Source organism: Furipterus horrens, unplaced genomic scaffold (assembly GCF_987537825.1).
Source record: "Furipterus horrens unplaced genomic scaffold, mFurHor1.1.pri manual_scaffold_7, whole genome shotgun sequence".
Classification (NCBI taxonomy): Eukaryota; Metazoa; Chordata; class Mammalia; order Chiroptera; family Furipteridae; genus Furipterus; species Furipterus horrens.
This window is the reverse complement of record NW_028327177.1, coordinates 143,696,057-143,709,596: the sequence shown is the minus strand read 5'-3', so window position 1 is coordinate 143,709,596 and position 13,540 is coordinate 143,696,057. Positions and strand designations below refer to the sequence as shown.

General features: G+C 59.9%; 1 protein-coding gene across 1 annotated transcript in view; it reads left to right on the top strand.

The window, feature by feature from the left end:
- CHL1 (cell adhesion molecule L1 like) overlaps positions 1-13,540 on the top strand; it is a 104,982-nt gene that overhangs the window by 56,343 nt on the left and 35,099 nt on the right. The window contains exons 4-7 of the mRNA XM_090284882.1: positions 229-416; positions 7,501-7,623; positions 8,743-8,913; positions 11,505-11,634. Coding sequence (XP_090141008.1) covers positions 229-416; positions 7,501-7,623; positions 8,743-8,913; positions 11,505-11,634 — 612 coding nt within the window. The remainder of the gene's footprint in view (positions 1-228; positions 417-7,500; positions 7,624-8,742; positions 8,914-11,504; positions 11,635-13,540) is intronic.

Sequence of the window (13,540 nt, the reverse complement as noted above, 5' to 3'; positions counted from 1 at the left end):
CGCCCCCATGACTCATCCACCACCCCAGGCCCCGCCTCCTGGGCTTTTGGGAGACACAGACTTTCAGTCCACAGCCTCCCGTAAGGGGTTGCCTATTCTGTTCCCATCGATATTTGGTTTTTACCATAAATGTCTTGGTTGTGCGTGTAAATGTCTGAGCATTTGTGTATAACTACCTCAGGGCACGCCGCGGTTTCCCCACATCATTAAGCTGCGTTTCTGTTGCAGATTCACGTGGACGAAAGACGGCAAGCCCTTCGACCTCTCCGACCCCCGGGTCGTGGCCTCCAACCACTCGGGGACCTTCAGGATCCCGAACGAGGGGCACGTGGCTCACTTCCAGGGGAGGTACCGCTGCTTCGCCTCCAACAGGCTGGGCGTCGCGCTGTCGGAAGAAATAGAGTTCGTAGTTCCCAGTGAGTATCGGGCGGCGGCTTTGCGACGCTGTCAGGGCCGGTGGGAGCGCCCCGGGCTGTGACGGGGCCGCGCGGGGTGGGGGTGGGGTGCGCAGCCCCTGTGCCTCTGACTCACTGGCCAGGGACAGGCTCTGTCCCGCAGGCCGGGGCACTGGCCGCGGTGGGAGGTGGCTGCTCTCTGCCCAGCGTCCTGTATCCACTTTGGGGACACAGTGTCCGTCCTGCCTCAGTGACAGCTACATCACATGTGTTGTTAGTCAGGTCCCCCCCGCTGGGCTGCAGGCACACGCCATTCCCCAGCCCGTGTCCACGCAAGTCTGTCCCCTCATCATGCAGCTCCCGCGGGTCTGGCAGCCTGTCCGGGCACGGGGCTGTCCCCACGCAGCCTCCCGGTGACCCATCATCACGTGTGGCTGCCACGGGGGACCCGTGGGCCGGCAGCCGGGGCAGAGGACATGGAAGCTCACCTCCGACAAAGAGGGATGCGGGCAGCTCCTCACTTGCTGGGGGGCGCAGAGCAGAGCGCAGGGCCCACCTGACTGCAAGCTAAGTGCCCTCCTGGAGAGGAGAAGCAGCGACTCATCAGTAACGTCTGCCACTCACAGTCACCACGGAGACCGCGGGCCACTTGCCTGTTAAGGGCGTCACTTACCTGAGATCGTCAGTGACCCTGAGTCTGTATCGTCACCACCACGTTGGGCTCCGTGCCGGGACCTCTGGGGAGCACCCTTCACAATCCGCCGTTTCCCCTCCCTGACCTCAGGGGACCCCACGTCGTGGGGTTCTGACCAAAGGCTTGGAGAATACGTTCTTATGTGTAAAGCGTTGTCAGCTGCTAGGTGGCAGTTTCTTCTTACAGAGTTGTGGGCACTGAAGTGGTGTGACAGGAAGGGAGTCGTGGGCCTCACAGGACACGGAGGAAGAAGGGCATCTGCTCCCCGAAAACGCACCGTGGAAGGCCGTGCACCTTATCCTGAGTCGGGGGGTGGGGACTGGATTTAAACTTTGCAGAGGAGAGAACAGAGCCCAGTGAAGACGCACATAAACTGTGCGGCTCCGTCACACTAACTGTCTAGAAAAGCACAGCCTTGGAATTCAGAAACGGGTTGGTGGTAACCCAGCTGGTAAAAGCGCTTGGTCCCGTGATGCCGGGTGACATTCCAGAGTCTGAGGGTCGGATGGGGACACACAGCTCCCAGGACCCATGCCACACGCAGCGTGCTGTCTGCGTGGTCTGTGGACAAGGAGGCTCCTCCCCCTTGGGGAAGACACGCCCACCCATGCCCAGGAACTCCGCCTCCCTGTCCACACACATGTGTGCCTGGTCCATGTGTGTGTGCCCTGCGCAGGAGCATTTGTGGCAGCGCCGTTTGCATCAGAAACGTCCTGGGAAACCATGAGTCCCATCGCCGTGGAGCTTATAAGTGAATGGTAGTGTATTCAGATAAAAAACGCGACTCAGCCGTGAAAACTGATGAACCTTAAGGGTACGTCGAACATACATACAGTATGATTTTATTTATGGAAGCTCAAAAATAGGTAACAAGAAAATGTTGTGTAGGGGTATAATTCCGTGTGGCAAAATTGTAATGAAAACCAAGAGGTTGGTGAAAAATAAAGATCAGGGTTGTAATTACCGAGTGGAATGAGGAGGGGTAGATGTGCAGCAGAGAGAAAGGTCGCGGTGAAGACACAGCTTTTGTGTAAGGTGGCGGGGAAAGAACGGTGGTTATATTTCCTTTCCTCCTTTTCCCCTTTGCCTTCACTTCACACACGGTCCTTTTGTGGACGGAAAATGAGCAAGTGTGTATGCAGCCTGCCGATCTGTCGGAGTCAGATGCACCGAGTTAATAAGTGAGATCTGGTGGCACAGGAAAGGACAGGGTGGTGACGCTGGCGCTTGGAAATGACTTCAGGAGTCTGCGTTTGAAGTGACATTCAATACAAATGTTAATGAATTCTGGATCAGAAATTATTGCTTTGAAATTTATGATTGAGAATCATAAAACCAGATTGATCAATCCATCATCCATCTCTGTCTTTTTATCTATGGATCCATCTGTCTATCAGCTATTATGTCTGAAATTAGATCCCTGAAATAAGAGGAGAGAGAGAGAGAGGTTATTAAAAATCTGTCAAAGAAGACATGGCGCTGGGCTGATCCCCGGCCTGAATTCGGGCGGTTGCCATAGAGACGCAAAGGCAAAGCAGCAGCCAGACCTAGTGCAGAGAAGGAAATGGCACATCTGAGTCTGGGATTCTGCCATTACAGGATTTTTAAAAATATTCTGACTATTGAAGCAGACCCAGCGAGGACCTGAACAATTTGTAAGGAGGTTCCGGCCAGACCTTGCTGGTGCTGGGGTGAAGGGGGACCCTGGCTTTGAGCTGAGAAATGGCTACTTGCTTCATTTTCCTGCTGCTGTGAAAAGAGAGAAACAAGTCAGTTTCTTCTGCGTCGCATTCCGTCTCTCCGACACGGCGCCATCCCTGCCCACGCCCTGTGATCGTTCACATTCTGAGTAGAACCGGAGCCCCAGGTCTTAGGGATTCTCAGCTCAGAGGCCCGGGATCGCCTCCTGCAACCTCTATCCACTGAGCTTCGCTTCACCTACAGAGACGCGGTTCTTTTATAGTCATAGAGCTTTTGTGATTTGCTTTATAATCACTTCTCTCATCTCTAACATTGTCATTCATAACCGCGAAGGCTTTAGCCACCTAAGTTGGAAGGTGAGCCTGGTAGCTGAAAACCCCATTACCGTCCCTGCAGCCGGAAACCTTATCGCACATGTGTTCGGTTTCCGGCTTCTGACCACAGTGCCGTTGAGCGCACGAGGAAAAGAGGAAAAGAGGAAAACAGCCAAATGCACGCGGTGATCCGTTTCCAAACAGGAGAGAAATCGCTTAGGCAAATGGGTTTCCCAGATGCAGCAGAGAGAGTTAGTAAATTATTCAGCAATTCTTTATTAAGGCCTCCTCCATTCCGGCCCCTTTCCTAGTGATTTGCGATGCAGCGGGGAGCTGAACAAGGGCTTCCCTCAGAATGGCCCACCCTGTGGGGGTGGCCCGTGGTCGGGAAAGGGCGGGCTGTTCCCTGGCCTCATGGTGACAGTCATCGCAGAGTTAAAATGATCCTGTGTGTGATTCTGCTCTTCCTGCTCAGGGCCACCCACCCTTCGGGACAGGCCAGCGGGTCAGCGTGGCGTGGCCTTCCCTGTCCACCTCCGCTCACACGGGTGTTTTGTGCATGTGACGTTCTAAATGATACTTTGAGGCACCCTTTGGGGACCACACACGTTACCTGGTTGACCTGCAGAGTCAGTGATTGCGTTCACACATTTTAGGTCCCTTCGTTGTCACAGACCTGTATTCGAGCAGTTTTGTCACCGGCTAAGGATGCCTCGTGCCTGTCCGCGGTGCTCCCCCATCCATGGTGCCCCCCATCCACGGTGGCCGTCCCTTCCACCCTGCCCAGGCAGCGCGATCCGCCCCCAGCTCTGTCCATTTCCCCCCTAGCATTGATAACGTTGGACCCACAGTCTCTGGGACCTTCCCCAGCTGGGTCCTCCCCATGCGCACGTCATGGTGGCGCGCGCATCCCGTGACATGCATGTGTCAGCAGTGGGCTGCAGCGTGTGTCCAGAGTTCAGGCCCGGCCGCCTGCCTCGGCACCGTGCAGCGGCCGCCGGCACCTGCAGGGGGGCGAGCCGAGCAGGAGCCGCCGGGAGCCGTGTCGCGGTGCCTGCGGTCGCTGTGACGGATTCCTGGGAAAGGCCTCCCCGAAACTCGGCACCGGCCCTGAGTGAGGTGCCACGGCAGCGGGCGGGTCACGCGGAGAGCGAGGGCAGCAGGCTGCGGCCCGGGCGGCTGGCACCGGAGCACGCGCCGGTGTGCACACAAGCCAGTGCCGCTGCGTCCTCTGCGAGCGAGGCTCCTGCTGTCGGACTCAGAGAAGGGGCGGGGCTTGGAGAGACGTGACCTTCTCCCTTGTGAGCCAGGACGGACCCCTGCGAGGTCCGCGGCCCGTGGCGGAGTCCCCGCACGCTGTCGTGGGCCTGGTCACTCAGCATGTGAGCGTTCGGCTCCCTGTCCTGACGCCACCTCACGGCTGCTCTGTGCCCGGGGGCGCGTAGGCATGCAGAGGCCCCGCAGCTGCGGTTGGTGGTGCCCGAGTACCCAGCCCCCCTTCCGAGGATCCCCGAGAGGACCTCACAGGGACCTGGAAAGCCGGCGGAAAGCCCAGTGGGCTGAAGCCCCGGGGCCAGGCAGCCCTGCTGTCGGGCTGGGTCGAGCCCGTTGCTCCTGTAGGAGGCCCTGGAGGCCCTAAAACACGTTCTCGGGAGCCGCCTGCACTTCAGGGACAAGGACGCTCTCTCGTGGTGTGAGGTGGAGAGAGCCGGGGGGAGAGTCAGAGCCGTCAGCCCCTCCAGCCCCTGGTGGTGCGGGCGTGGGGTCTGCTGTGCTCAGAGCTCGGGTCAGAGGACTGGAGGGCAGCCCCCGGCCTCCGTGGGGGTCCCAGCAGGGTTTCAGGGAGCGTCCCCCTCGGAGCTGTGACTCGAAGGACACCTGCTCTGCCTGCTGGGGGAGCGCCAGGGCAGGTGCCGGAGGGACGCACCCGCCCCTGCCGCTGACAGGCTCCCCTGGACATGCTCACCGTCGGGCTTCCGGACGTTCGCGTGGGAGCGGCCGTGGCCAGGCCGGGCTCCTGGCACCGTGACGGGTGTGGTTTCGGGAGGGGACGGTCCGCTGGTCTGAGGTCAGCCGGCCGGCGGAAGCAGCGAGAACCACGGTGGTTAGAGGTCACTGGATAAAGGGTCGCTCGTGTTTCTCACCAGACCAACAGTTAGCCGACGTCACTGGCGAGAGCTCTTTTCAAATGGAGTCACGTCCTCGGCTGAACCAGAGCAGACTTCATGCCCGCGGTTGAGTTATGCCGATTAGAGTTCGCATTTTCCTGTGCGTGTTAAAGTGTTTGCTTTCTAGCAGAGCACCCGACCCACTAAATGGTTTCAAAGTCAAAGAATAAGACTCCCAAACCTGAGAAGTTAATGTCCTTTGTAATAGCTGTTCTCAGGCCTTAAATTATTACATATATAAATATTCTCCCCTGTGTCCCGATACTAATTTCATCTTTGGCTAAACACTGTTCCAGAGATTTATGGAATGTGATAAAGGGTTTGGTAGACTTATAAATTTTATTTTACTTTATTTTTTTATTATGGACACCTGGGAAGTCAGTCGAATTGCGCGTCTGCACGTGCAGGATTGGCGTTTTGTAGCCCAGCTTTGACTGAGGCAAGGATGAGCGTCTTCCCCGGCGGCAGCGTCTGTGTGGCCATCAGACTTCCCGGCGCTCTGAGGCGGCGGCTCGTCAGGAGGGCTCCGTGGCCTTGCTGATCGGCCGCTTCACCGCAGGTGCCACCGGGGAGGGTGTGTCCCTGTGGGGCCTGTGACGTCCGCGCGTTCCAGCCAGAGCCGCGTGCCCTCTGCACTTCTGAGTCCGTGCCGCCCTCCTGGGCCGCGCCCTGCGTCTGAGCGCGACCAGGGTTGGAATCTGCCCCACGGCCCTGCTGACTTCGTGCCGGCAGACACTGGCCCCCGGGTAAGGCAGTGACTCCGGGCGAGGGATTGGGCTTTGGGGCTTTGGGGATGGTCTGTAGCCGCTGCGCTTCCGTGCCCGTGGCGGGCTGCCTGCGCGGTGCCTGGCAGGACAGTGGCGTCCAGCCTGGGCGCTTCAGCAGGTGGGCGGCGCTGGTATTTTCCTGGGAGACCTGAGCGTGCGCTGAGCCGGCCTCCCGCCTCTCCGGGGGAGCCGCACGCTGCCCGGAGCAGAAGCAGCGCTCCGGGGTGGCTGCCATCCCAGGAGCGTTCCCAGACCTGCCAGGAGGAGTGTGCTGGAGTGAGGTGACTGGGGGGCAGCCAGCAGGGACCGTCCAGAGACAGCAGCTTGCCCGCCCAAGGGGCCAGGCGGCGTCCCGACCACACTGCGCTCTCGACGCTCGGCTTTAAAGGGCTCTTGATCTTAGACAAAGAGCAATCATCGCCGCCAGCTGGTGCGTTGGTAGGAGAAGTGTCAGCAGAGTCCCGCCGCCCGAGGGGCCGGGCAGGAAGTGCGCGGAGCTTCTCGGAAGGAAGTCGACAGCCAGTGAGCACATCCAGACTCCTGGGCCTAGTGACGGTCCTTGGTGAGCCCGACTTAAGGATGAACTCCAGCGACGGGCAGCTCCAATCGGTTCCATCCAGTGAGTCCTGTCGCGGTAACTCCCTTCCCAGGGGAGCTGGGGGGCCTCTGTGACGCCAGCCCCCCTCACAGAGGCGAGAGGGGCCCACCGAGTGTCCAGGCAAAACGCAGCCTGGATATTCTTAAGGCTGTTCTAGAAATAACTTCTGTAAACGCATCAGACGCTGGACGTCAAGTTCAGCAGCGCTGGGCCTCCGTCCCTGCTGCGGCCGCCTAGCTCTCCCGGGGCCTCCTGCACGGGGAAGGCGCCGAACGCTGGGACACCGTGGCCTCTCCTTCCTGCCGCCATGCCCCCACTGTCACGCCCCTGCTGTCAAGGCCCCGCCGTCACGCCCCTGCTATTCCACGTTCCGTTTCCTGGGGGCCCCGCCGGGGCGGCGGCTCTCTGCACCTCCGCGTGGCCCCGTTCGGCTTGCGGCTGTGTTTGCGCCGTTCCCCACCTGGGCTTTGAGTTTGTACTGAGTTTGGTGACACTTTGAGCGGGACGCTTGCCAACCACAGTCAGAGGCTTCACCGGAAAGTGAGAGAACATGAATCTGCCGAGAAAGAACTCGCAGGGTTTGGGGAAGAAGGAGCCGCGTGGGTGAAAACTTAGTGAGTGAGTCCTGTGACCCGGCGCTCATGCCTCTGTGCGGAGCGCCCGGCGCCACGTCCGTGCCGCGGCGGACATACATGTCTACGGTTCCAGGTGCTCACGGGCTCTGAGACCGTGGGCGGCGGCCCCTTCCACAGGGGAGCCAGGGGAACCACGATGGGGGGCTGAACGCACTGAAGGTGCTCTGATTGTTTAAAAGGGTGACATTGAGTTAGTTTTAACGCAATGTCTCCCGATGGCTTTTTCAGGTGTCCCCAAGTTCCCCAAAGAAAAAATCGAGCCCCTGGAGGTGGAGGAGGGAGACCCCCTTGTGCTGCCCTGCAACCCCCCGGCGGGCCTCCCCCCGCTGCACATCTACTGGATGAATATTGGTGAGTCGTGCCTGCGTCAGCCCCACGCATGTCCACGCATGTCCACGCATGTCGGGTGACATCCTGGAGCCAGAGGTCAGAAAGAACAGCGGCTCTCAGCGTGGAATCGGCTACGTTTTTACTCTCATCTACATGCGGTCTGCCCAAGTCTCAAGTGCACACTCCAGGGTGCGCACGGGCGCACGGGAGAGCCACCGCCATGCCCCTAATTCTGTCACATCTGTGAGGAGCAGAGGCTGGTGTTCCCCTAATGTCCGAGGAGGAAGTGCGGTGCGTTCCGGGCCCCTCGCCCGCCCCTAGGACGGGGCCCGTGTCCGCGGCTGGCTTCACGTTTCTGCTTCAGCGAGGTTTCACCCGCGGCGCAGCGACCCGCAGAGAGGTTAGCGCCAGCCTGTGTGAGGGGCTTTCCGAGCGTGGGACTAGCTCGCAAGTTGAACTCCAGCCCCTGGCGACGTCCGCCTCTGGCACGTATTGAGCAGGGTTTCTAAACGGCTTCTCCGGTGGCCCTCGGAGAAAAGTGCCTGGCACATTCGGGGTGCCTCCAGGAAGGGGGTTCCCTTCTCCGAGGCAGCGTGGGGGACAGCTCCTGGGAAGGAGTGTGACCCTGAGGAAGGAGAGTGCTCGTGAGCGTTGGGCCCCGAGCCGACTTGGGCCCGTTTTCTGAGGGGCCCCGCAGACCCCCAAGCAGCCGCAGAGGCGCCGCAGGGGCGAGCCTGCCTTCGGTCTCAGGGAAAGCCTGCGCCGTTCCTTGCTCCCTCACGGCTCCCACACCCAGACCGGACTGGGCAGGGCTAGGAAGAACATGCGTGAAAAGTAGGGAGCAGTGAAATAATGGAAAGGAAAGGAAGCTGTACCAGGGAGAGCAGAAAAAATGAAGGACCGTTGCTCCCCCTTTTTAAGTTTTTACTTATTGATTTTAGAAAGAGGAAGGGAGAGAGAGAAAGAGAAACGCCGATCTGTTGTCCCACTTATTCATGCGTCATTGGCTGACTGCCGTCCGTGCCCTGACCGGGGATCGAACCCACAGCCTTGGCACGTGGGGACGGCGCTCTAACGAACTGAGCTGCCCGGCCAGGGCCAAGACTGCCGCCCCTTTCAACCCCAGAGGTTTCTTTGCAGAACTGGAGCACATCGAGCAGGACGAACGCGTGTACATGAGCCAGAAGGGGGACCTGTACTTTGCCAACGTGGAAGAAAAGGACAGTCGGAACGACTACTGTTGCTTCGCCGCGTTCCCCAAACTGAGGACCATCGTCCAGAAAATGCCGATGAAACTGACGGTGAACAGCTGTAAGTGCCGCGAGGCTCCTGTCCCTGTCACTGCGCCCTGGCCGACGCCGGTGGGCGCCGGGACGGTGTTTTCCGCCACGTGCAGTTCCCCTCCAGAGACGTCCCCCGACGCGAGGCACCTGCCCTGCCGCGCTGCAGGCCCGTCTCCCACAGTTGGGAAGCCAGACCTCACGCACAGCGCAGCGTGGTTCCCTTCCCGCCTTCGGGTCTGGTCCTCTCCGGGGCGGGACACACAGCCTCGTGCCAGGCCCCCTGAGCCAGCGGCCGACACTAGGGCAGGCGGACGGCGGAAAGAAGAAGGGGCGGTGTCACAGTCTCTAGCCCCTCAGGCGCTCTGTCCTTCTCAGACTGACAGTTGTCTGGCTTGCTCCTCCTGCCTCCTGCACTCCGGGTGCCCGGGGCGGGGGTGGGGGGTTGTCAGGGGCAGGCGCTTGGTGCTGGCGGGCCGCGCCCGAGTCTAGCTGGGGGGTGGCCTTTTCCATCGTCATGTGTGGCACACGGGCCAGGGCTTCACTGCAGCACCGTCGGCAGCCCCTGCTCTCTTCCTTGGAGCCGTAAGTCACATCCTTCCCGCCTGGATTCGTCCGTGATTAATTCAAGGTTACGCTTGGTGTAAACATTCTTTCAACTGTTTCCCGGAGGACGATGTTCTAGTGAAGCCTGGTTGTACCTCATTGTGTTCCTTTCCCGAGACAACCCTGTGCCTTCTCATTCTTTGTTGGCATCACCATCCACCACTGTGTTTGTGAGTTCCTTTCTTCCATTTTTCATTTCAGTCAAGCGTAATGACTCGGGTCCGCCCACAGAAACTGGTCCCCAGGGTAAGTGGCTCCCAGGGCAGGGTGGCTCCCTGCCGCCTCAGAATCGAGTTTTCCTTTTAACCCCTTTGTGAGTTGATTAAAATACTAATATTCGTGCTAAGGAAAATGCCTGAGCATAGAGGTGTCCGGTGCAGTGCCTTGGATACATGCGAAAGGGGTGACGTTTATAACTGCGTAACTATATAAACATAACCATATTTTAATATAATATAACTCACATATACAGACGCATAAATACACTCGCGTAAAACTACATAGTGTTATTGGAGTGATTATTCTGAGCTTCCCCCGAAGTTTCTCACGGACAATAGACATTTTGGTTGACAGCTGTGCAGAAAGGAAAAGAAAACGTTTAGGGAGAAAACGTGTCTCAGAAAGCTGGAAGGTCCTCTTTCCCGCAGGACTTCTCAGAGAACCTAGTGCGGGACTGTGGTCAGTACCTATCGGGAAAGGATACACTGCAACGTTTTCCAGACTCATTCGCCCAGGACACATCTTCTCCATTTTCCAAAGCTAGTGAGCTCTTTTCCATTTCACCGGAGCTAGTGTTCTGTGGAAGCTGCCTGCGTCAGCCTGAGTTACACACAGTAACCGCGTCCATAAGGCGAGGGGCCATTTCCATGGATGTGGTCGGTGGTCTTGATGCCACCGGGGCCAGTGGTTTGGCTTCAGCATCTCATGCGCAGCAGTGGCAGCGGCAGCGGGGCCAGGGGAGCCCACCCAGGGGCACCCCCAGTTTGCTCAGTCAACACCCCCAACATGGATGTCTCTGAAGTCCATAACTCAAACATGTACACGATGCCTTTACAGCACACACACAAAATAAGTATCTTGGCGATGCACTTGATTATATGTAACTACATCCATATTATTTATATATTTACCTTAGTATGAGCATTAGTATGCTTATGACATTACGTTAGCTCTGTGCTCATGACCTGAGAGGTTGTATGTAGCAGCCGTCTGACGGTCATGCGTGCGGAGGCCAGGCAGGCGCCGGCCATGCACTCCGAGGGCCCAGTGGCAGCTCTTTCTTGTCCCGTCGCGCCAGGTCCCTTTGACACCCGGTGGGAGTGGCGAGTGAAGCGGGCATTGGGCAGTAGTTTCAGCGGTGGCGCTGAAGGCGGGGTCTCCTTCCCTGCCGCTGTGTTTGAGAAGCCTTCGTAGGGAGGTGCTCCTGAACCGCCCGGGGCATTGCTACACGCCCCGGTGGGCGGCCCGAGGTCTGTCCCGCCGCGCGTCCCTCTGAGCCCGGGGATGGTGGGCGTCGGTCACGCGGGCATCCGGCAAGGTCACAGACGCCTGGTGCCCGCCACGGGCTTCGAGGATCCCCACGTGCAGGGTCCAGGAAGCGGTCTTGGAGCAGGACTCTCAGGGAGCACTTAGACACGGCAGCTGAGAGGCGCGCGCGCACACACACACACACACACACACACACACGTGCGGCATCAGCAGGACCAGGCATGGCTGACGTGCAGGCCGCGCAGTGACAGCCCTTAGTCCCCGCACGGCCTTCTCCAAGACACTGGTTCTCTGGAGCCATGTCTGAGCTCCCGGACCCGAGGGTGTGGCCCCGGGACTGTGATGGGTCCTGCCTCAGGCAGGCGGGCGCCCGTGTGAGGGAAGTGGACTCAGACATGGGAAACGAGGCTGTGTCTACACAGACGTGCGCACACGCACAGGGGCCGTGGGCTCCGTGTGCTTTAAGAAAGGGCCAGGGGTGCAGCACTTCCTCTCAGTTGGAGAAAAACATCTTTCTTTTCTGTCCAGCGAATTCGATCAAGCAGAGGAAGCCCCGACTGCTGCTGCCCGCGGGCGAGGGGGGCTCCGGGGACGTCGTCACCGTCGTCACCGTTCTCAAAGGGGACACGCTGCTGCTGGAGTGCTTCGCCGAAGGCCTGTGAGTGCCCACCCCGCCCTCCTGCCCCCCCGCCGTGCAAGGACGAGACTCCCGCTTTCGGTCGTTTCTCTCCCTTCTGCACACGGGGCCCTGCGCCGCTGCAGGAAGGGACGCCCATTTCACTCTCCTGAGTTCAGGCTGGGACTGAGATCGATGGGTGACCCAGTCAGCCTGCCAGCCTGTGGCCGGGGGAACCGAGGTGACAGTGCTCAGGTGCAGGGTGCCCTCCTCAGAGCTGGAGGACGCGGCCCCTGGCCCTCCGCCGGGTCCCGCTCCCTGGCGCCCGGCCTCGCTCCTGCCTGCGGGGCTCGCTCGCTCCCTGTTCAGGCCCCACCGCTGCCCTGGGCTCACGAGGGGTCCCTCCATGTAATTTAAAGGGGCTTAACATAAACACAGTTACCTGGACTTCTTCCCACCTGACAAAGAAACGCACGTTTCCAAACCCTCCACAAAAGCCCGAGGGACCTTCCAGGGGTCACGTCGGTTTCTCTTCTAAATTAAATGGATTGGGGTGACCTTGGTTAATGAGATCACATAGGTGTCAAGTGTACATGTCTATGACACGTCTATGACACACGATCTGTGCATTGCATTGTGTGTCTACCTCCCACACCAGATCACCTTCTGTCACCCTGTCTGGCTTGAAATTGTTGCGTATTCAATAGCCATCGAAAGCCCTTGTAAGCCAGGGGTGCCTTCTTTAACGCTTGGTCAGGCAAGGAGGCCTCCCCTGAGCCGCGGCCGCGTGCCTGGCCCTCTGCGGGGGGCCCCCAGGAAGCGGGTCCCAGCACCTGAGTTCCTTCGCCCTTTGCGGGCTAAGAGCTCCTGAGGGCTGGGTCTCCAGTGAGTGGCCTGTGATATGGGAGCTTCAAAGTCATGGTCACGGCTAACTTGGTGTGTATTCCGAGTGAGCAGCTTCCAGTTAGATTTGAGGGGCAGATTTCCATGGGTTTAAAACCCCTGCGCTTTGTGAATTTCTCCTTCCGTCCGGCCGGAGTCTCCAGCCGGCTTGTCTGTCCTAAGTCCTGCCAAGGGCTTGGCGCACCCCTGCGAGCGGCGCCCCGGCGCGGCCTCGGTCCTGGGAAGCTCGGCCTCCGGCGCGTGAGAAGGTGAAGTGTCGGGCTGGAGGTGTGTCACGGTGGGGGCCGCCCCCTGCTGTCCCAGCCACACGTGGTTGCCGTGGGAGAAGTGACGTCCTCTCAGGATCACCGCCGTTCTCACGGAGGCCTGGGGCAGGCGGACGTCTCAGTGATTCTCCCTCCTTGTTTCCCCCCAAGGCCCCGATTTACCGCCCGGCCGGGTGGGCAGCCGCACGGGTTGTCTTCACCCCGCAGACACGCCGTCCTGCGCTGTGTCGAAGGGGCAGCGTCCTGAGTGACCTGCCAAAACGAGCGACGTGATCGCATGGCCCCCAGGCCGCGGCTCCTTCTTCCCGGCGCTGGGCTGGGGTTGGGGAACCCCGCCTGGTCCAGCTTAGGAGGAAGGGGTGCGCTGTCTGGGTTATGGGGTGCCTTCCCTGTGTTTTCCTCACAAGTCTTTAAGCCACAGCTTCTGCAGTGACGAGCTGGCTGGCGCCCGGATGCCGTCCTTGCCCCCCACGCTGGGCCCGGTGGGGTGCCCCCCCCCACGCCGGCGCGTTTTCTCCGTGCCCCCGTGGCCGGGGCGGGGCTGGAGCCGCTGCTCCGAGCTCAGCACAGGGGCCGTGCCCTGCCGCCTGCCTCCAGCGCCCGGGCAGCGTCCTCTGAGCCCATCGCAGCTCACTCCGGTCCAGGCGGCACCGAGGGCACACTGCCTCCGGGTGCGGGTCTCGGCGGTGGGTGTCCCCGCACGCGGTTAGCAGTGACGGAGACATGGCACTGTCCCCTGAAACAGAGAAGCTTTCACGGGGCCCTGACGGGCACAGTGA